We start from the raw sequence: 25003 nt of genomic DNA, 5'->3' as shown, positions 1-25003 counted from the left end.
ACGTTTCTCATGGGGCAATGTAGGATTGGATGATGGATGGATGGAATATATATATATATATATATAGTAATCCCTCCACTATCCGACGTAATAGAGGCAAAGGCACGTCTAGAAAGTGGTCCTGTCCGGATAGTGGGTACCAGCCTCCTGGACTGGTACTTATAGACCCTAACCCAGCCTAACTTTGAAAGCCACCTAAATAACTCCCTACCGGACATGCATAGCACCTATTTAAACCTATTTAAGACCCTATTCACACCAATAATGGACATAAAGCATGAAATAAATGAAAAGGAACCAAAGAATGAGGAATTAGAAGTGACTGTACCTCAACCAGGGTACTTACATCATGTTTGTGGCTGCCTTTCTAAGGTTTTGGCAGTGGTGAAAATGCTCTTGAAGTACGTACAGTAATCCAGTGTTGTGCTGCACTTAATTCTTTGCACTGTGAGTTATAATTGTTTAACACTGCACATTGTTCTTAACTGCACCACTGCAGTTCTAACTGCCAGATAAACTGCCAATTTGCACTCCACAGTTGATCCTTTGCACTCTAAGTTCAAATTTCTTAACACTGCACAACAGTGTAAATTCCCATGTGGTCTAGAGGCGAGGTATTGTGGTATATTCACTATTTATTCACAAAAAACGAGCATGTGTGGCTTCCAGTGTCTATTCACAATCGAAGTTAGAGAGTAACTATTTATGTCGGAGAAACAGAGTTGCCAGATCACAACGGCTACATTACCAATCTCCTCAACTTTCATTACCAAATTTAACTTTACCAAATTTGTAAAGATAGCATTTATTCTTCACAAATTATATATACAAGTGGAAATACATGTAATCACTCTCCTTACAGTTAACACCATGTTGATTATTTTCACGCTATGTAGGGTAGCAGATTAATCACAGAGAGCAAACAATCCACCAACTCCATCCTGTGTATCCTCATACATGTGAAAAATCTGATGGTAATGCATTATTCTGATTCATTACGAAACTAATTTTTCAATCCCAAATTGGCCTACATTTGGTAATGAAAAATAACAAACGGCAACCTTGACAGGGAAGGGGGGAGGGGGGAGGAAGGAAGGGGTGAAGAGGCCATGGTGTAAGCAGCTGTTTGGCGCCGCGTGGCAATTTCAAATTACGGGTGGGAAAAAATTCGGATTTTAGGGGGATTTTTTTCTTTTTTGGCCATTTTCGGTTCCGATGGTCCAGGCCCACAATGTCTGGTAAGTGGGGATGTCCGGAAAGTGGGCGTCCAGAAAGTAGAGGGATTACTTTTATATATATATATATAAACACACAGTAGGTACGAACAGTAAGCGAGTTTATGGGCGGCAGAGGAGGTCGCGTACCAGGATTTCGCGTACTGTGAATACATAAACTTAAGGGGAAAATTATATACGGACTGCACCCCCCTTCATTGGTAACCCTTGAGATGCCTTTCAGACCTAAGCATTGTACTGTACAGGGAAACTGTCTAACACATATTACCTAAGATAAAGTAAACCAACAAGATTATGGCTTTACCAAGTCAACAAGGATATGGCTTAACTAAACCAACAAGAATATGGCTGCTCATCTTAACCCAAGAGGACAACAGGCTTGATGGACGTAAAAAGGGGATCCGAGGCAGGGTGAGGCACCCCGCCACACCACCCGACACACCGCCTTCTTCACCACTGTTGTCACCAGCACTTTCGACACTTTCAATAGCTAATGCACTCACTTTGTTCATAAACCCTTCAAAGTCTATTTCTGATACCTCAGACATCGCATCGTCCTCTTGATCCTCCCCAGGAAATGGCTCTTCTGATGTTGAAGGGAATGATTCGTCACTTTCTTGAGGCCGAAGGTAATGGGTGATGAGGGTTTGCTTCTTTCTGTTAACCTCCTGGTTGTGCCTGTCTGTGTAGTAGCGGAAGGTTCTGTCCTGTGAAGCCATCACTTCCTCCACTCGCAACTGACAGTGTTCAATGTCCTTGAATACTTCCTTGAGTTTATCTAGGGTACACAATATCCGGCTGATCCCCATCATCAACAAATCTCCACTCTCCATCACTGGTGCTGTTCTGCTGCAGTCTCCAGCTCTGTGTCGGCCTTGTCCACTCATTGCACAACTTCCTGGAGATCCTGCTCCACTTCTGCCGAATATAAGTCCCTGATCTCCTCAGCGTGATGCCCTGAAACCCAGACACAGCTTGTGCAGTTGTGAGAGTGGCTGCCTTGGCAGTGGCCAGGGACTGAAAGTTGCTTCCCAGTGTGATGTCACACAAGTGCTGGACGAGAAGGCGCCAGGCATGATTGATTGCTGCATCGGTGATATTTGCCTAAGAAGACAACAGGAAGTTGATGGCATCCATGAGGTTGAATGACCACCAAAAAGCCATTACACCCTTCTCAAGAGTTGAAGCGTTCGGTGGTGCGGGTGCTGTGCATGGAGCGGGTGGAGCAGGTGGCGAGTCCCAACCGTCCTTGGCGTCTATGACATCAATCCCAGCGGTGTTCAAGGAAAAGATTGCCTGCAGTTCCTCTGGGTTGTCGGTCTTACAGTGGAGGTGGTCGTAGAGATGCTGGTGGTATAGTTGCATCACTGGTGCAAGAGCAAAAGTTAACACACAGCACGTGTGGAGGCAGAGAGTGGCCAGAGGGTTGACTGCAGTGGCACAGGAGTCAGGGTTACCAACCCACATTTTCAAACATCGCTATGCTCGTGCCTAAAAGTCACCAAAATGTTGCTAACCATTCTATTAAAAGTCGCTAATATTACTCCTCCCCCCCCCCTCACATTTTTGTAATCAAGTTATGGCAGTTTTTTCTGCACAATATTGATGAAGTAGGTCAATATTAATCAATAGGTCAAACACGGCCAGAGTTCCCTCCACTTTTTTTGGTTCACCAAGTTTCTTAAATGGGAGAACTATGTGTCTCACTCTACTAAAAGGCTTTGCAGCTTTCTTATGTTTGTGTTTCTGTGTTTCTCAAGGTCGCACAGTTTTGCAAAGTACACTTGCAAATTTTACAAAATCCATTTCTATCACAACATTTATAAGCGCTGACCTCCAGGGACCTTGAGAAGCCAGTTTTTGTACTTTTCGTCTTTTAGCCATGTCTTTCTAAATTTCTGCGAATATTGTGGCTTGCCCATTTTTAAGTAAATCCAAGCACTTTCTTCTGGGCATGTATTAGATTCGTGACTGAGTGCGTCGTGTGCACTGTGTAGGTCTAATACGTACTGAAGTTTCATATAGACACGTCCTGTATGAACACGGGTGCCACTTCTTGAATAAGTTAAACAGCTTATTGCTATTATATTATGCACATCACAGATCATTAACAGAAAATTGGTTGGCTTTTTTTTTCTACGTCGTACCAGATGTACTTAGCACTACCATAAGTACCAAATCTCATACATGCATATTAGTACCTAGCAAAATCAGCATAACCTGTGACTTGGTCTGGTCAAACCACCAAAGAGGCAGGGAGGATCAGGGGATACGTCACAGGCAGATGCAATACGCGCCATGACTAAATCTGCCCGCGTTTTGTCTGTTTTTTACTGTGTTTTGACCAGTTGTCTTGCGTAATGACTAAATATTCCATTATTTTTGGCCTCAGGCCGCGTTTTCACTATTGTAGCAACAGAGTACATTCTTTCAAGAAATGGGCAGTTTCTTCACCTGTGTAATATTTGTCAAAATCACGTTTTGACCATATATTGGACTCAAAAAAGAAAGGGCAGTGCTATGACTGTTTCCACGCTCTCTGATTGTGTGTTATGTGAGATGTGAGTATTCCCAGGCCTGCTGCTGACTATCCAGGAGGAGGTGTAGCACTCATCTACATGGCAGCACTCACAAATTTTTATTTCATAGACTCTGACCTGACCCCATCTTCATTTGAATTTATGGAAGTACTGTACAGTATTAATTAATTTCCATCAGAAAACCACTAGAATTGTGCTTGTTTATCACCTGGTCATCCAGGCACAGATCATGGTTTTATGGAGGAGTTTGGGCAGTTTCTCAAAGTAATCTCTCGATTATCCAGACGTCCATTATCCAAACACTCCATTACCCGGACACTGTGATCTGGCAGAACAGAACCATTATTCATACATTTTTCCATTTTATCCAGACAAAATGCTTGCATCCAGGTGGAAATTATGGCTGCACTAACATTTTTTCCTGGCCGGGTGGGAATAGCCCTGTGGCGCCGCACTGTCTGGATAGGTAGTTTACCCAGTGTCTGCTAGAGACCTCCTCGATTGTTTCCAATTCCCACCCGGTGACCGTGTGGTGAACAGCTCCTCACTGACAGTTGTTATGGCAACGCACATGGTGGCTTTTGTGGTTGTTCTCTGCCTGCTTCAGGCCTTGCTTTTCCTTGCTATTCCTTGCATGCTTCTTCCAAGGGTTTATGATGATGACTCCTCCACTAGGGGAAAGGAAGAGGGTAGTGCTGACTTTGGAGAGGAAGATGCTGGGTAACATTGATGCATCATAAAGGAGTATTATTTTCCATGCTTGACAGTGGTAATTGCATGGCTATGATTTATAAGTCTGCTTGACCAGATAGAGCAGTGTTAAACAACAGGAACAAGTGTTATGCGATGTACTGTAGTGGCCTTTTACAGTGGCTTTCAAAGTTAGGTTATGTGCGAAGGGGGGCCAGAGGAGAAATCCATTATCCAGACAGATCCACCTTCTGGACCTGCCTTTGGCTCTATTACATCAGATAATCGAGGGATTACTGTATTTTTTCTTAAATCTGGAGGACTTCTTGTTTGTGTTGATTTCAATTATTGGGTTGGCAGTCCACAGTCAAAACAGTTTTCTTCAGAATTCCTTGAACTGATCAACCAGACTAATTTTTTCAACCATGTGAGTGATCCAGCTCATGTCTCAGGCCATGTCCTTGATTTGATCTTATCCCCTGTTGGCTGCAGGCGCATTTCTGATGTAGAGGTTGACTCATTTGACCCCCTTGTCTCTGACCATGCTCTGCCCGCTTTTGGTTTTGATATCTCAAAACCCCATTCCTATAAAAAGGTCATCAGGGTCAGAAATTACAGGAACATTTACCACCATTCAGTGTGTCTTGAAATTGATCAGCGTTCAAACTGCACTGATTCTTCAAATCTTTTTTCTGATGATTTGGTTGATTTAAATATCAATGAGCTTAGGTCAGTTTTTGACTATTATTGTCCCGAAGTAGTAAAAGCAATCATTGTACTTGATAATTCTCTCTGGTCTGGTCCATCCATTAATTCTTTGCGTAGACAACCTAGAAAGACTGAAAGTGAGTGGCTCTTGCAGCAGACCAACTTAACTCGTGTGCATTGTTACCGCGAGAAGAGCAGTTGTTCATGTTGTAAAAGCCTAAAAGGCAAGGTATTATCAAAACAAAGTTGATTCAGGTGGTGGGGATCAAAAAAGAACTGGCTGCAGTTGTGAACAATTTGGTTGGTTGGAGGAATGTAATTTTCAAAACCGACTTCTGTATCCGATGCCCAGTTGGCTTATGATTTTGCTTCATTTCTTGCAACTAAGATACCTTGCATAAGAAATGATTTAGACAGCGGTTCTTCTAGTGAAGTGTACTCAGTTGACTTCCAATCACAGCACACAGGGGGTCATTTGCCTTCAACATTTCATCCACAGGATGTAAATAAAGTCAAATGTTATATCATAGACCTTAACAAAACATTTTGTCCTTTCAACCCGTGTAACATGTCACAACTGCCTGATGTGTATGAGTATGTAGAAGACTTTATCAGCAGCATAATATAGAGATGCTTCTTAGAAAGTACTTTTGTGCAGTCTGAGAAATGGGCCTTGCTTAATCCCCTACTCAAGAAACCCGGCCTTGATGTTGAGAGCATGACAAATTATCGTCCCGTCTCTAACCCGTCTTTCTTATCTAAAATTATTGAGCGAGCAATAGTTGATCAACTCTTACCACTACAGGAACATAACAGAGTTGCTTCCATTGTTCTATCACCATATAGAAAATACCTTTCAACAGTTTTCAACTGAAACTGCATTAACAAAGATTCATAGTGATTTGGTGGTAGACACCTGTAGGGGATGTCTTCTCCCTTAGTTCTGTTGGATCTGTTTGCAGCTTTTGACACAGTAGATCATAAACTGTTGTTGGATGATCTGTATTTTTATGGCATTCATGACAGTGCTCTTTTGCTCCTTAAGTTGTATCTGTCAGACAGATCCCGGAGAGTAGTTGTTGATTACGCTAGCACAGATTCTGTTCCCCTTCTGTTCAGAGTCCTCCGAGGACCAGTTTTGGGTCCAATTCTATTTACAATCTACACAAGTAATTTATCTCTTTACTCAATGCTCACGATGTCCTATCATTTTTATGCTAATGACACTCAGTTCTAGGTTAAGATGTCAGATATTAACGATACCAAGACCAAGCTTGAATCTCTAATGTTTGATATTAAAATTTGGATGGCAAGGAGGAATCTCATGCTGAATGATGATAGAACTAAGATCATCCTCATCCGAGGAAACAGAAGGAGTGATGACACTGATGATGCCCTGACTTTGAACATTGATGTGTCACATCTTAATCCAGTGAGTTCTGTTTGAAATTTGGGTGTTTGTTTTAGCTCAAAGTTTAATATAGTTATCAGAGGGTGTAACTTGTATATCAGAAACATGTACTTTTTGAGAAAATTCCTGAATAGACATTGCCTCTTAACATTGGTCTATGCAGTGATCTTGCCTTGTGTTGAGTATTGTAATTCACTGTGGATTGGTCTTCCAAATAATATACAGTACTGATGTAAGTTCAGTCTGTGTTGAACAGGGCAGCAAGGCTTATCATTGGTCTCCCCAGAAAACCTCAGCTACCCCGTTGCTAGTTGATCTGCATTGGTTACCAACAAAGGGTAGAATTGAATCTAAGCTGTGTCTTATTATATTCAAAGTTCTTAAGTTTGGTGAACCAAAGTATCATGGTGAATTATTAAAATTCTCATCGGCATGCCCAGGTGTGATGCTATGTAGTGAAGGTGATTCCATGCATCTTGACAACCCTGGAGCCATTCACTGGTCATCTTTCTCTGATCATTCTTTCGTGTATATAGCCATTAGGTTTTATGATTGATTGCCGTTGTCCAAGAGACAACTCTCTTCAGTTGAATCCTTTAAGAGACAGCTAAAAGCCTTTCTCTTGAAAAAATGCTATGATCTGGAGAGAGAGGTACTGTGATGGATGATTGTAGGGTTTAATTATTTCCACTTTCACATTTTTTTTTTCCTGATGAAGTTTGTATTGCATACAAGAGATGTCACAATTCTTGTAATTGTAAAAATACTGTAATGGAAATGTGTGTTGATCATCATCATCATCTTCGTTTAGCATCCTTCTCTTCCCAGTGCCGTGGTTGGACATGATATGAGTCATCTCCATCTATCTCTGTCCTCCGCATCTTCTTCTCTTATATTGAAACGTCTCATATCTTCCGTAACCACTTGCCTCCAAGTTCTCTTTGGTCTTCCCACTGATCACCTTCCTTCTACTTCCAGCTCCATAGCCCTTCTCGAAATGTCATCTTGCTTTCTTCAGCACACATGACCAAACCATCTTAATTGCATTCTCCAAATCCTATCCTCTATGCTCTCCACTACACATCTTCTTCTCACCTCCTCATTTGACACTTTGTCTCTCCATTTGACTCTTGCCATATGCCTCAGCATCCTGTGATCACAAGTCAGCAGGAGCATCTCCAAATTTGCTTTCGGTGCCCATGTCTCTGCAGCATACTGCAGCACAGGTCTGATGCAGGCACAGTAGATCCTTGCATGGTGAACCAGCAGTATCCCCTGGTTCACTAACAGACTGGCCAACTCTCTCCACTTTCTCCAGGCGCTTGTGAACCTGTTCCTCACTGCTGCCTCTGCTCCACCCTCACAGCTCATGGTGTCACCAAGATAGCAGAACTGGTCTACCACCTCCAACACACCACCCTCCACTGCTACTTCCTGTGGTCTCACTAATGGCCCTCTAACACGTGTAGGGCACCTGAAGTTCTCCCCAGCTCTCCTTACGTTCCTGAGTCCAGAGCATCAGCCATGGCACCACTTTGAGCAACCTGAACACCACACAGAGTTGACACCTACTTCCCCTCCACACATTCCGCATGGATGCCTCCCTCTCTGCGGTCTCACTGCTGGCTCCTTTCCTACCACCATCAGCTTTGTCTTTGATCTGTTGACCTTCAGTCCTCTTTTTTCTATCTCTCTTCTCCACTCTTCAAACATATCCACAACTCTCACCTCTGACTCCGCTGTTAACACCAAGTCATCCGCATACATCAGCTGCCATATGCTATCACCTACCACATCTCTCATCGCCTCCCGCATCACTAGCACAAACAAAAAGGGGCTTAACGCCAACCTTTGGTGAACTCCAACTCCAATGCCAAACTCCTCCAACGTTCCTGCAATTGCTGTCGCTGTCAACCTTGAACTCGTATACAGAGTCATCACCAGTGCCACCAGTTGCTTGGGCACCATCTGCCTCCTCAGTGCCCATGCAGTCACTCTCCTTGGTATCCTGTCAAAAGTCTTTTCCAGGTCCACAGATATGTGAAACAACTCCATCTTCTTCTCTCCATACCTCTCCTGCAATTGTCTCATGATGAAAATGGCATCCAGTGTTGACTTGCCCTGTTGAAATCCAAACTGGTTCCTGTCAATCTTAACGATCTCCTTCAACCATGCCATCAAGATCTTCTCCCAGACTTTCATACTTTTCATTTTTTTTTTTAATGCTAGGAAAAAGGAACCAAAAGCCAGGAGCCCGCAAACTGTTCCTTCCAAGAAAAAAACAATAACAGTACAAGAGAGAGCCAAATTCAAGATCTGATCATTTCAAGATGCCTGGACACACTGCGTTTGAAAGACTGGAGATAATACCTAGCATGAAATACAGACAGAAGGAGACAGTTCCAGAGTTGACCTGTTGCATAAATGAAGGACTGGGAGTAACGGTTAACTCTTACATTAGAGAGTTGGACAGAAAAGGAATGAGAGTTTGTTCCTAGATGGGTGCAACTGCCTGTTGTAGAGGTGAAGGGATGCAAGCAGACAGTTCAGAGGAGCAGTGATCATTGAAGTAGTGATAGAAAAAGAGATAAAGATGCAACATTGCGGCGAAGAGACAGAGGTTGAATGGAGCCAGTAAGAGGAGGAGAATTAATGAAACAAAAAGCCTTTGACCGCACACTATTGAGAAGAGCTGTATGTGGGGAGAATTCCCCACACATGAGAGTTGTACTCTACACTGGCAAATAAAACCCATGTATTAAGTCAACAACTATGCAGGGTTAAAGAAGGAACAGAGTCAGCTTAGCACACCTAATCTCTTGGAAGCAGATTTTACAAGAGATATAATATGATCTTTCCAAGATAAGTCCCGAGTGAATGAAACCCTAAGCATGTTCAAGGATGATGCAGGATTAAGCTGCAAGGATGATGCAGGATTAAGCTGGATATTATTAAACATTAGTGGGTGCTCCTGTGGAAGATTTTGTTGGGTTGATAGGTGTAAGAACTGAGTCTTTGATGCATTAAAAACAACGAGATTATTTTTACCCTAGTCAGACACACGAGCCAAGTCAGATATTAGGTGTCGTAGCCTCATCCCTTGTTTGTTGAAGTTACTGCTGAGATGGACATTGCGAGAACCGAATGGAAAGGTGAAGGGTGGATTCAATTGTGTACAAGTGGACAGGGTTGGATGTACAGCTTAGAAGGTCATTGATGAATAAAAGGAAGAGAGTTGGTGATAGGACAGAGCCCTGAGGAACTATGCTTCAATAGCCTCACTCCTCTATAGTTCTCACATTTCTGCGTATCTCCTTTTCCCTTGAGCGCTAGTGAATTCCCGGTGGAAAAACTGGCGCTTTTGAGAAACAAAAGACCAGATAATTATTATTATCATCTATAAAGGTCATCTCTGTTTTAGGTGATGGAACTTGAGACTGCAGTTCAGGTGTCAACCAACCAGATGAAGCGACAGGAGGAAGAAAACAAAAGACTCCAGGAGGCACTTGATGCTGCTGAGTCCAACATTCGTACCATGCAGACACAGATGGCTGACTCCAAGCGAAAATGTGATGATCTTGCCAGTCAGGTCAGTATGGATATTATGTTAATCATTAATTTTAAAACTTACCCCATTCAAGGTACAGTATTGAAGAACATATCAACATAACAGTAAGTGATGCAATTTGTGCCACAATTAACTTCACCTAAAAGTCAGGAGTAAGAGCAGTGGAAAATGGATTATTGAAGAATGTATGTTGAATACTTTGAGTGAATAGGACTAAAAATAATGTGATTTGTGAAAGATGTCGAGAAAGTAAGTAGGTTGATAATAGGGATGAAGACAGTGTGCTTAGATGGTGCGATCATATGATGAGAATAGATGAAGATAGAGTGATGAAAACAGTATGTGTGAGTGAATTGGATGTTGGGAGGAGGTTTAATTGGCCAAGAAGATCATGAATAATAGTAAAATTGTGTAATGAAAGAAGGTATGGAAGACTGAAGTCAGGATTCTGATGGGAGACTCAGTTGGTTGGATTAATTTTGTACAGAGGAGCACATGAAAAGGGTTTGACACCATTTTTTTTTTTTTTACTTGATTATCAGTGGCTTAGCTCAGTCTAACAGGTAACGTAAAAAACATCTATAAAGATGAGTATGAATAGAAAAAAAAAGTACTGATAGTTAGATCTGATAGGCAGAGCTCAGATTCCTGGGGCTTGAATGGTGAATACAAGTGTGTTAGGCACCTTTCACTGCACATGCTTTTGATAGTTTCTCCCTCTTTTGTGCTTTTTCTGACTTTGTTTACTTGACTTTACTCATCTTGTTTCCTCCACCTTACCTTACTCATGTTGTTTCCTCCACCTTACCACATTTCATCCTTTGTGGGATAAAAAGAGCTCAGGATAATGATAATGATGATGATTTAATACTGCTGTAAAAGCCGAGAAGCCAATTAGTGTCAGATGAATGTGAACAAAGGTTGTGGACGAGTTCTGATTAGTGTGTTGGGAACAAATGGATTTGGACAATAACTAGAGTGGGTACAAGTGGTGTGGTAAGAGAGTGCTAAAGACGTTTTAGGTGCTGCAGTTGTATTGATTACTGCAGTAAAATAAATATACAGCCCTGTGGGATACGGAAGTTGAGAAAGCAGTACAGTACAACTAAAAAGAAAGAATTGTTTAAGATGGAACCGGGAAATATCTGATAAAAGATAGGGAATGTGTTGAGAGTAAAAAATGTGTGAAAGGGTTAATAAAGATTTAGGAAAAGCTGGAAATCAATTTTGAAGAATAATTAATGTAAGCTAGTATGAAAAATTAAGAAAGTAGTTTTGGAAAGAAGTGTGAAAAAATACTGTAGGAATGAATGTGGAAAAAATGTGAAAATGTTTGCATCTGCACCAGTCTATATCATGTTTACTGTAGGACATACCATACCGTTTTCTCGAAGGGAAAGTGATACCCATAATTAACTCTTCCCCTTGTTTATTTGTTCAAGAGTTTGTATGTGTCATTGGTAAACTGGTATGGTGCAGATATATGCAATTACAGGTGGTGGCGACCATCATCCACTCACTTGATGTAGTGCTGCCTACTTCTTTCTTTGTCATTATCATTCTTTTTCTGTGCCTGCCCTCCTCTCTTACTATTTCTGCTAGCTTTCCTGTCACTTCTTATTGCCTTTCTTTCCTTTACAGGTGGCTTTACATTGAGTGACAAGCCATATGGTTTTCTGTAAGCCAAGAAACCATATGCAATGCTGGGTGGTAACCATATAACCAAACCATACGTGCTCCCTATGTGTCAACAAGTGGGTTGGTGGAGGGTTAATGCCCCTCCCTGTAAAACAAATAACTCAAAGTCAAATGGCCACCCCTTACAGGATTATGGTGTCTGGCAATAGATAGATAGATAGACTATATATGATAGGATATATTACCAACACTCACTTTAAGTCACCAGTGGCTAGGGCTGCTGTGTGTGGGATTTTATTGCAAGGGTATTTAGTACAGTATTTTATTGTAAGGGTATTTAGTGTATTACCCTCTGCTTATCAGCTCATAAGTCCAAAACTTGGGCTTCCTTCCTTGATTATCGTAACATTTAAAAAATGTCCAGTTCTGGGAAGTTTAAGAGATGCTAGGTGCAGATGGGTTAAGGAAGCTGGTTGATTCACGATTGTTTATCTCGTGAGTGTCCAGGGCTGGTCCATGTAGGATTTTGTTTGAAGGGTACATAGTATACCTCCTTCCACCAGATGGTTTAGAATAACAAAGCTCATAGACCCAGTCTTGGGGTTTCCTCCCTTGATTAAGCTTTGGGCTGCAACATATCTCTTATGAACTAGATTTTCAGTGTTGTTCCATAAAGTTTCTGGAAGGAGCAATTCATTTAATTTCATTTGTGAAGGCTCCAACATGCTTGCTTGCATTGGCCATGGTCACCTGTTGGCAACTCCCCATGCTGCACGATCTCTGGCAACTTCTCTGTTCAGTTCCTTATCCCTGAGGTCACACGCAGTGACCTCATCCCAGGTCTTTTTTGGTCTACCTTTCACAACCCCACCCCTAACATTAACACTTCTTACTTTCTGCACCCAGTTTTCATCCCCCATCGTCTCTACATGCCCAAACCTTCTCAATTTGCCTCTCCTCATCACAACACCAGTACACTTTAATCCCATACCTAGCCCACCCAGGCCTCACACTCAGGGACACACTGCACATCCACCTAATCATTATCATTTGCATACTTTAGAGCCTGTGAATATCCTCTGCTTTCACTGCCCAGGTCTCGCTACCTTATAACATTACACTCCTAACTCACACAGTTCATCAAACAACAAAACATACACATTGCCATCTTACAGGAAACAAAACTACACAACACAACACCTACAGTTCACATCTCACAGGAAACAAAACTACACAACACAACACCTACAGTTCACATCTCACAGGAAACAAAACTACACAACACAACACCTACAGTTCATAACTTCACCACTATTAGACAAGACCAGGCCGACGGCAGTGGCGGTGGACTTATTGCCCTGGTACACAAATCCATCAACTTTTCAACTACAGTTGCACACACAAAGTCAGTTCTCCCCCCCACATGACACCACAACAGAAATACAATCAATTAAAATTCGCACTGATAACAAATTACATATAACAATCGCCAACACATACATTCCCCCCCAATCGTCCCCCACAGTATCACGCAGTTCCTCTCCACAAATACACCACATCACTAACAGACCCAACATCATCCTGGGTGGTGATTTAAGTGCCAAGGCATTGGCCTGGCATCTCAACAACCTTGACACAGACAGAGGGCTGGTACTACAATCCCAAACAGATAATCTTTTCATACGAATAATTTCCATCAACATACCCATATCCCACACCAAGCCTTCTTCCTCCCATCATCCCCAGACATCACCTTTTGCTCCCCAAACCTCACCCCCACAACATCCTGGGGAGTGGTCAAAACCCTTGGCTCTGATCACCTCTCAATCATCATCACTACCAAAACCAGAATCACCCCAGCTGGCCACAGACACACACACACTAATTATAAGGGAGCCAACTGGGAGTCCTTCACAACTGATACGGAACACTTTGAAACATTAAACAGTACATCCATCACAAACATCAGCACCGCTGTGCACACTTTCAATACAGTTATACAAAATGCAAACAAAAGACACAATCCTAGAGGCAACGGAAAGAGACACAACCCCAACTTCACACCAGAAATTCAAGGCCACATCAGTCAACGGGACACACTACGACACCCCCCAGCACCTCATATACAAGACACCGTACAACAAATACAAGAACTCAACACTCAGATAAACAACAAAATATCAGAACAGCAAACACCAAACTGAAATAATTATCTCCAAACAGTTGACCACAAAACAAACACCAGCAAATTCTGGAAAACACTAAACAGGATCACACTCCCAACAGCAACACTACACAATCACACTCTGCCATCACAACAACAGACACCATACCTTCAAACAAACAACAAGCAAACACTCATCAATCACTTTTCACATGTTAGCCATCTAAAACCCCATCGCAATGACCAACGTATCATCCAACATAAGAGACAGTTCCCCACAGACCTAGACTTCACACCTTTCACTTACAACCAGACAAAGCACATCATTAGCAGGCTTAAGCACTCATCTGCCTATGGACCAGACAAGCTTAGCAACATTCACCTTAAACACTTTGGACCCCAAGGTATACAAGCACTCATGAACATATTAGACTACAGCTACTCACACAACATAATACCCATCATCTAGAAGCATGACATTATCATCACTATCCCCAAACCCAACAAAGACCCCACGTTACCTTCCTCATACCACCCCATCACACTCCTCTGCACCCCCTCCAAAGTCACTGAATGACTGGTACTACAACTAGTTACACCTCACACCCCCTAGCCCCATCACAACATGGGTTTAGGCCACTACACTCCACAAACACACTTCTTACAGACCTTACACAGAGAGATTTTGATGGCCTGAATTCAGATAGGCCACCACACAGAACACTCCTGGTTACACTAGGCATTAGCAAAGCTTTTGATGCCATCCCCTGCAACAACCTTACAAACAAAATATTCAACACACGCGCAGTAACACAAAAAGATGGCTGGCAAACTACTTAGCCGGCAGATTTGCACATGTAACATTTGCCGATCAGTCTTCGAACAGTAGAAACTTCACAAATAGCGTCCCCCTAGGATCTGTTTTGTCCCCTACACACTTTAACCTATACATGCACGACATACGCACACCCCACACACCACAAATACACTTAGCTTCCTATGCAGATGACATAACACTTACATGTACACATCAAAATGCAAACACAGCCACACACATCCTCCAACCTGACCTCAACACACTACACGAACGGGTAACCACAAACAGGCTCAAAATATCCCCAGCCAAATCAACAGTGACCCTTCTCACAAACTGGACAGCAGAACACAGTCACATTCCACACCTCACCTCACCATAAACAACACTCCCCTACCACACACACACTTGTCCAAAATCCATGGTGTAACATACAATACATCAATGTCATTTAAACAACACATCACAAACATTAAAAATAAATTCACACCAAGACTCAATAGCTTGAAGTCACTTGCCCATACAACATTGGACACAACAAAGAAACCACCACCACGGTATACAAACAATATATACATCTATCTATCTATCTATCTATTGCCAGACGCCACAATCCCGTAAGGGGGGGCCATTTGATTTTGAGTTATTTATTTTATGGGGAGGGGCACTAATCCTCCACCAACCCACTTGTTGACACGTAGGGAGCACGTATGGTTTGGTTATATGGTTACCACCCAGCGTAGTAAATGGTTTCTTGGCTTACAGGAAACCATTTGGTTTGTCATTCAATGTAAATCCCCCTGTAAAGGAAAGAAAAGCAATAAGAAGTGACAGGAAAGATGGGAGAAATATGAAGAGAGGAGGGCAGACACAGAAGAATGATAAAGGCTAAGGAAGAAGTAGGTACAGTGATTAATTATGCAAGCCCTGCTTGGGCTCCTAACCTCAATAAAACACACTACAACACTCTACAGACATACAGAACAAGGCCCTAAAAATAATCACAGGCTGCATAGCTAGTACACTCACAGACCACCTACATCAAGAAACCAAAGTCCTCAATGATCATCTAGACATAAGAGGCACCCAAATTCTCGCTGCAGCCTCCACAAACCCACAACATCCACTACACTACAGTACATGGCAACACATCCACACACATCAAGGAACATCAATATAACACCCAGCATACAATATCATACACAAATACTGTCATCTGTCCCCCCTCGCCTGCATCAGACCAGCTTCCAGAAGCATATCCATACTCAAATCACTCGCCGCTCCATTCAGTCACTCAGAGACAACACACAGCTGCATGAATGGCCTCCTGATATCCACCCTTTTGAATCCTATCTCCCTCCTGAGGACAGGGTCCACTTGGCCAGGCTGAGATGTAGGGATCATCCAGCCCTCTTAAGGTATCAGAAGAGGCTGGATGACTCCGTCGCTGATGCCTTTCCAGGATGGAACACCCCATACTATTAAGCACATTATGGAAGACTGCATTGCACACAGTCACCTACACCGCTCGCTGGTGCAGTGGTAACACTCTCGCTTGCCAACTGGTGGACGGGAGTTCGCGCCTCGCTCAGGTTGCGAATAGTTTCACTGACGAAGTGGGTGGTTACTGTCCCCCTTGAGCAAGGGGACGGGTGTGTGCGTATGTGAAGGTCACAGCCTTGCCCTTAGATCGGACTATATGAGCTCTCGGCTCCCTTCCGGGAGGGTAAAAGCTGACGATCACGACCATCAAGTGATCCTGACCGACCTGGTGAATTACCAACAACACAACATACACTCCTTGAGAGCTCTGTGGGAAAGCCCGGTCTTGGCCGTGGCCTTCCTTAGGGACTCGGGGCTGTTCGGCCAGACTGCCTAGGGAACACCTACTACTAGTACTACACTTCTAACACATGCTGCTTACAAAGATCCCATAGCACAGAAGGAGAGCCCTCTCATTGTCAGGAGAGGCAACAGCTCCCTGAACTTCTTCCAACCTCTCCTCACACTAGCCACGGAGCTAGTTCCAGCCCCACCTCCAGCACATAGCATGTCTCCCAAATAACAAAACTCTTCCACACACTTAAGAGACGCACCAGCAAGTTCAATCCTTTCACTCATGACAAACTCCACCTGCTCATCCTGACACATCGCACACATGAAATCAGCATTATCTCACATTCTACCTCTAATGCCACCATATCTCTTATGCACCCACTTACCACAGACACTGCATAAGATGGAATTACTTCCTATTCCCTTGTGACAAATCGCACCTGGCCATTCTCCCTCTTCTTTGACAGTACCACCACCAGCCCTAGATACCATCACTTTTGTTTTATCTGCATTTACTCTTAAGTTCTTGTGCCTTATACCATCTCTCCACTTCCTAAATCATTCTTCCGCCTTCCTTGCATTCTCTGCAGTCAACACCAAATCAACAGTATACAACATCTCCCACGGGAATCCATTTGAAGTCATGTGAGAGGACTTCAAGTAACATGATAAACAACAAAGGGCTCAGGACTGACCCCCTGATGCACACCAACATTCATGGAAAACTCATCACTCAAATCTCCATTCACCCTTACCTGGGTCCAAGCATTCACATACATGGACATAACCACCCTAACCTGTCACTCCTCGATCCCAAGCCTTCTTGTTGTCCACTTTACCACCTCTCTAGAGACTGTCAAAGACCTTCTCCAAATCAACTGAAACAAAGTACAGTTCCCTTTTCTTTTCAATATATTTGTCATGAAGTTGTTGAGCAATGAATATGGCATCAGTGGTCCCCTTGCCTGGCATAAACCCAAACAGCATCTCATCAATATTCACTCTTTCTCTAATAGTACACTTCTAAACCTCTCACCATTACCTTCATTATCTGGTTTAAAAGTTTTATGCCTCTATAATATCCTCCTTCCAGGGCATCACCCTTCCCCTTGTACACATTAACAATTACAATCTTCAGCCAGTCATCTGGGACAACACATTCATATATATTATTATTTATCACTACTGTATCTCCTGAGGCTTTCAACATTTCAGCAGTCAATCCAGACACACCTGCTGCCTTCCCCACCAACATCCTGCTTATTGCACAATTGGGGGAGGCGGTGGCTCAATCGGTAGAGAGGTGGTCTGCAGTCCTAATGGACCCAGGTTCGAATCCCGGCTGGGGCAGAGAACAGTTTAAGGATTTGAATTTCATTAAATCAGGCTTTACTGATCTACCAGACGACCCACCGACATGTCGTAAAAATACCCCCACTGATACCAATACACCAGTCCTGTATGAGACAGCCCTAGCATGTATTCAATATGGACGGTGGGTGTTAGCGCCGAAGTGGTGACATGTAGAGGTATATGGTATGTAGGAGGACTACTGGGCCTTGATAGCAGGCTGTGAAGCCTATGCCCGGAGTTGGACACATTTAAAAAAAAAAAAAAAAAAAAAAAAAATCAAAGGCCAAGGGCCAAACTCTGGAAATGCAGGCTTCAAACTTTCCCTGTCCCAATCAAACTCCTCATTCAACAGCTGGCTTTAATGCTCTCTCCATACGTCTTTGATATCCCTGTTCTCCCTCTTCATCTGGTTTGCCATCTTAAATATCATATTCTTCCCTTCCATGCAATTTAAGCCAACAAGTAAAAGTCTCTGTGACTTAGACTTCACCCTGTAAATCTCTTTTCTAGCCCAGTGCTTGGCAGCCAAGTATTCCTCTCTGTTACCACCCTTATTCCATTCCCAGAAAAGCTTTTTTTTCTCATTAACTGCAGCATCTACACCTTTATCCCACCACCAGGTTATTTTATGTCTTGGTGGGCCTCTTGTCCAACCACATACTGAATCAGTAATTCTCAAAAGGTTGCTCTTGAGGGCTCTGTATTGTTCATTAACATTTCTGTCAATGCCTCCCTGTTCATCCACCACTCTCCTCATCTCCCTATAGAAGGCGTCCCATACTGTTTGGTTTTTCAGCTTCTGTATTTTCCCCCTAGGTGCATAGGTCGTCTTTTTCATCACCTGCTTCTTAAGCATCATGTCACATAACAATAACTTGTGTTGCTGCACACACTGCTCACTCCCTGTTACTTCACCGTCCCTCACTAACTTCCTATCAGCCCTCCTGACCAGGAAATAGCCTATCTGGGTGCTGTTTCCCCCGGACTTGCATGCAGTCAACCAACTCTCTCTTTTCCTAAAATGTGTGTTGCACACAATCATGTTCATTGCCTCCCCAAACTCAAGTATCCTTTCCCCTTCCTCATTTCTTGTACCATATGCACATCCCCCATGTACTTCCTCATATCCTTGAGCTGCTTAACCTACATGACCATTTAAGTCTCCTTCCAGAATACAGATTTTATTGCATGTCAGGAAACTGTTATCTCTTATCCCCACCCCAACATTTAAGCCCCAAAACAAAGGAGCAGTAGCTACTATGAATGTAAGTCATGCTCTTCCAGTCGCATTCACCATGATGTTAACACCTGATAAAGGTTTAGGCCAATTAAGAAAAACCTGTTCTTGATGCTAAAATTGAATGCAAGGGTGGCTTTGGCTACAGGAAGAGAGAAAGGAATAATACAAATTATTGAAATTAGTGCATTGTGGACAGGTTATAACACATGGGCTTATTTACCTAGGCTCTGACAGTACTAGATCCCACTCAGATATTGTTGCCAGTATCCTAGCAAATGGGAAGTTTTTTACAATAACTGCACAACTATGGTGTGTTAAGATATTTCATGGGTAAATGTGCCATTCCATTTCCAGGACTTTGTTATACTATATATCAGAAAGCATTTTATGACAAATGCTAAATAATGCCAAAAAGCCACACCACCAGAAATCTTGAGTCCATCTCCTGTCATAGGCCAGTTAACCTTTGAAAATGCCTTGTTTGGGCCTTTTAAATAACACTGGCACAAATACTGTAGGTTAAATGTCTGCCAAAAATTTTTATTGAACCATAGACTCAGGGCACACACATGTCACTAGATGTGTACACTAACCACTGAGCCACTGCAGTTCAGTAAAAATGTAAATATCGATGAATACAGAATAGATATAAAGTTTACTTTGAAATCTTGGTAAATACGGGAATGATGAGAACAGTCTATCTATCTATCTATCTATAACCCGACGCCATAATCCCACAGAGGGTGGCCGCAGACAAAACGCCTCCAAGTTGCTCTGTCACCCACCATTTGACTACCCTCCCCCCAACTCACCCCCCCCCTCCCTCATATACCTCTCAACAGAACAGTGGTAAATATGATTGGATTTGGTGCTGCACAGAGGAAAGTGGTGCTTGAGAATGTGGCAGTGGCAGATGTGAAGAATCCTATGACATAATTAAAATAATGAGAAGACAACAGATATTCATGAGGTGTGTGCTAAGATGATAGAAAATAGTGTAGAGAGTGGATTGAAATTTGTGTGGCATATATGCCAGAAGATGTGTATTAATGGAGCTGTACCGGTAGAATGTAAGAAAGCTACAATTATATTCTTCAGCAAAAGTAAAGGTGAATGAAGTGAATGCAAAAATTAATCATGGGACGTGTCTGCAAAGTGGTGTAGGAAAATTACATCTATTTTAAACTTTATAGAGAAGGTAAGGAACATATTAGTCTGGTGAATGGTGAACAGAGTAGTTCTAGAAGTGGAAGAGGATGTGTGGATCAGAGTTTTGCAGTTGGCACCAACAGTAGAGACTCTCTAAGATAGAGTTGGTCTCTTGGCTTTCAAGTTAAAAAAAAAAGTGTGTGAAGCCCAAGTCATGTGTGGCTTCATACAATACATGCCCACCTTATTTAGGTAGCTTATCAAAACTGTGTACCACATACCAGAAAACCATGTAAGTGTACCATAGGAGCAGGTGTTTTATAGACAGTGTGTTGTAGTAATGCCAAGGCTGATATGAACTTTCTGCACAAAGCATAGAGGAACTAACTCTTTTGCCCTCAGTACATTCATAACATAATGCATATAGATATGGCAGACATAAAAATGTGATACTATATAAAAGAGTTTTAAGAACAAATAATTGGTATAGCCCAAAACAAGTTCGTTGTCATCTGACCCTGGTCCTGCCACAAAATTATTGAGTACTTGATGGGAACACCCACACAGCACATACTCTGTCACTTGGAATCCAATTATTTTCATGAAAGAATGTGTGTATTATCATCAAGCAATCACAGTGATATTGTTGCAGAACCATGCCAAGAAGGCTGCTGACTTTTTTCTATGTCTGTATTGTAAACTCTTGCTCTACCAGACCCAGTTCTACTGAATTTTGGATCTAATGGACACTTTCATGGGTTCCCCCCCCCCCCCACACACACACATACATTGAGACAGTGGATTTACCCATCTCCTTGAACTGAGGCAAGTTAGCTGTTTTCTTTTTTCTCTTTCCAGGTACAAATACAGTACAGCATTGTGTTTTATTTTCTGATTACTGATTTCCATAAATGACTTAACAGCAAACATTGTGTATGCAGTGTGCATGATATTGTTTATTTTGTTATTATTTTGGCTACTTTGGCAACATTCAGAACTAACAGACAATAATTTTCAAGAGACTACTGTTTCCCTTCAAGCTGTCCTTTAGAATGAGGGTTTACTGAACATCTCTTGATTGACATTGCTGACAGATTTTTATGAGGGGATACATATTCAGATGAGTGGTTGTGGAAGGATACTGTATTCTGGAAGTGATGGTATGTCTGAATAAGCATAAGTGTATAAATGCTGTTGATTATGTTTATACTTTCAGATGAAAGAGGAAAAGATGTTAGCCAGAATTCGAGAAGCTGAAAAATCTCAGAGTTTAGCAGAATTAACACAGAAGATCTCTTCTCTAGAATTCAAGGTGAGCAAGGTGAACTATGCTTATTTAAGCACCAATGTAAATTGTATTCAGGGTCATAAATGATTAGACAAAATGAAGGAGTCTTACTTTGTATTAACTAACCTTCTCTCTTCATTTTCACTCACTTAAAACCATACAGTATTTTGTCATGGCAAGAGCTGTGAAAAATTGAAAGGTGTTGCAATTTTGCCATAGTTTTTTTGCCAAAATTAAATTTTCAAGCACTTGCTTTGGCTGTTTTCTTATAGATTGTGACCAAAAAATTGGCATACCCATACCTCAACATATGCTCTCTTGATGAAGTTAAAAAACTGGCATTTTTACTTCTTAATCTGTATCAGCCCCAAGGAATATACTGTAGTTGAGAATTTTTTGTGCTGCTTACAAATGCTGCTGGAGCAAGAGAGCATTCTTAACTGTACCACATCACCAAGGAGGATGGTGCTTTCATTTTCTGTAGGCTAGTAAAAATTTATTTGATACCCTTGTTTATGTATTATAAAGATTACAAAGAGAATGTGGGCCTAGCTTGAAAAATAAGTCTCAGATCCCTAATTTCCTACCTTTCCATGCATGGGTGCACCTGAACTGCTCAGTTTTTAGTCATACACACAAAGAAAAACACCTCATGAGTACGGGTACCACTTCACACTGCTCTTCATTTATTGCATTTAGTACTTTCCTTTGTGTTTAGTACTTTTCTTTGTGTTTTCAGTATTAAGATAAAAAAAAATATTGTCTTTAAAAGGAATAAGTTTTTCAGGATTTTAGCTTTGTTTTCTCCCTTCGTGTGGCTGATTCAAGTATATTTAAGCCATTGTTAGCTGAGCTTTGTATGGATAGGCAAAGCCACAAATGTTTATATGTATACAGTAATCCCTTTAAGACCGGACGCCCAAGTCCTGGGCATTTTGGGCTTGGGTCCAAAAATGGCCAAAAAACGTCAAAATGCAAAAAAAAAAAAAAAAAAAAAGCCGATGTGTTCATTCCTACTCTAAATTTGCCGCGCAGTGACGAACAGCTGTGTTTTGGTGCTTAGTTCCGGAGACACCCGCTAGAGCATCCCTGCATCCTTCCCACTTCCTGCCTACTTACTGTCGTGACTGCACGCTTGTTGCCATGGTTGCCCAAGTGCTTGTTTTTGTGGTGGACAGTGAGTAAGCTGCAATACCTTGCCACTAGACCACATGGAATTTATAACGTTGTGCAGTGTTGAGAAATTAGAATTCAGAGTGCAAAGGATTAAGTGCAGCACAACACTGTATTACTGTATGTTCTTCAAGTGCACCTTCACCACTGTCAGAGCCATAAAAAAGCCATTCCTAGTCAACATGTACTGGTTGTGAAACCAAAAAGCAGTGCTGATGCCCTGACAAATCAGATGGGACCAGAAGGCATCAGATGTGTACTTAACTGAATACTGGTTGATGGCTGCCTTAAGACCAAAGCTGGTGGGCTAATAATGAAGTTTCCGTCAGCTGAGGCCAAAGGTGAAGCAACTGAGATGCTGAGTGATCATTTTGGCTCTGAGGGCAATTTTTGCAAATCGGAGCCAAAGAAAATGTTATTAAAAATGACTGTGACAGGCCTTTCCTCTTCCTTTGGCGACTCTGACGACATCATACCAAATATTCTGAGAAAAAACAATAAAATTAAGCTGTTCGTTGATCGCGGTTGTACCTTTAACCTTCTCTTCACAAGAACAAGGAATGACACCAAAACCGCTGTCTTGAAGATGTCGCCAGAGGTGAGATCCTCCATTGTAGAACGGGGCAATTATATCTATGTGAATCTTACAAGATTCCATGCTTTCGACTGATTCTGGGTTACACAGTGTCATCACTCTTAGGGCTTTGGTCATACATCTGAGAGATGTTCTGGAAAAAATTATGAACCTAAATGTGTTTTTTGTGCTGGAACCCATAAATCTATGGATTGTAGTAACAGAAATTCTCCCAAATGCATCAACTGCTCTTCCTTAAGACATCAAGATGCTAAATCAAATTCACAGTCGGTTACCCATTTTCCATCAAGTAGAGACTGTCCAATTATGATTTCTCATTGGAACAGATTGACTGAAAACACCAATTTTGACTATTCAAAAAACTGACTACATCCCTCTTGAACTGGTTAAGGATGAGTATTTTAAATATTCATTCTGTCCGTAATAAGATAGACTATATAAATAAAACTCTAAATCAGCACGAGCTTGACATTTTGTGCTTGACAGAAACCTGGTTGTATGAGTCTGATATCATATTATTCATAATGCTTTGCCTAAGACACATTCTATTATAAGTAATCACAGGCCTGCTGCTGACTATCTGGCAGGAGGCATAGCACTCACCTACTAGGCAGCACTTGCAAACGTTTCTCTCATAGATTCAGACCTGACCCCGTCTTCATTTGAATTTATTGAAGTATAAATAAATTTCCATCAGAATACCATTAAAATTGCAACTGTCTATCGACCAGGTCATCCAGGCACAGACTGAGGTTTTATGGAGGAGTTTGGCAGTTTCTTGAAGTGTTTTCTCTTAAATCTGGAGGACCTCTGTCATTTCAATTATTGGGTCAACAGTCCAGAGTCAAAACCATTTTCTTCAGAATTCCTTGAGTTCATCACCTAGAACAATTTTTTCAATCATGTAAGTAATCCAACTCATGTCTCGGGACATGTCCTTGACTTGATCTTGTCCCCTGTTGGTTGCAGGCGCGTATCGGAAGTGGAGGTTGACTCAGTTGACCCCCTCATCTCTGATCATGTACTGATCACACATAGTTTTGATGGGGATCAGGTCTGAGTCTATGAGAGAAACGTTTGCAAGTGCTGCCGAGTAGATGAGTGCTATGCCTCCTGCCAGATAGTCAGCAGCAGGCCTGGGAATACATATAACAGAATGTGTCTTGGGCAAAGCATTAGGAATAATATGATATTGGACTCATACAACCAGGTTTCAGTAATGCACAAAATCTCAACCTCGTGCTGATTTAGAGTTCTATTAAGATAGTCTATCTTATTACGGATAGAATGAATATTTAAAAGACTCATCCTTGACCAGTTCAAGAGGGACGTTGTCAGTTTTTTGAATGGTCAAAATTGGTGTTTTCAGTCAATCTGTTCCAATGAGAAATCAGAATTGGACAGTCTCTACTTGATGCAAAATGGGTAACTGACTGTGAATTTGATTTAGCATCTTGATGTCTTAAGGAAGAGCAGTTGATGCATTTGGGAGAATTTCTGTTACTACAATCCATAGATTTATGGGCTCCAGCACAAAAAACACATTTAGGTTCATAATTTTTTCTAGAACACCTCTCAGATGTATGACCAAAGCCCTGAAA

General features: G+C 41.9%; 1 protein-coding gene across 1 annotated transcript in view; it reads left to right on the top strand.

The window, feature by feature from the left end:
* Window positions 1-25003, top strand: part of Evi5 (ecotropic viral integration site 5) — a 239450-nt gene that overhangs the window by 199086 nt on the left and 15361 nt on the right. Inside the window, exons 14-15 of the mRNA XM_080283826.1 lie at window positions 10006-10173; window positions 21563-21658. Of these exons, the coding sequence (XP_080139952.1) occupies window positions 10006-10173; window positions 21563-21658 (264 nt within the window). The remainder of the gene's footprint in view (window positions 1-10005; window positions 10174-21562; window positions 21659-25003) is intronic.

This window comes from Coenobita brevimanus, chromosome 98 (genome assembly GCF_032717465.1).
Source record: "Coenobita brevimanus isolate Jiangsu-jjx chromosome 98, ASM3271746v2, whole genome shotgun sequence".
In the NCBI taxonomy this organism is placed as follows: Eukaryota; Metazoa; Arthropoda; class Malacostraca; order Decapoda; family Coenobitidae; genus Coenobita; species Coenobita brevimanus.
The sequence above is the reverse complement of the archived record's forward strand: the minus strand, read 5'-3'. Positions and strand labels throughout refer to the sequence as shown.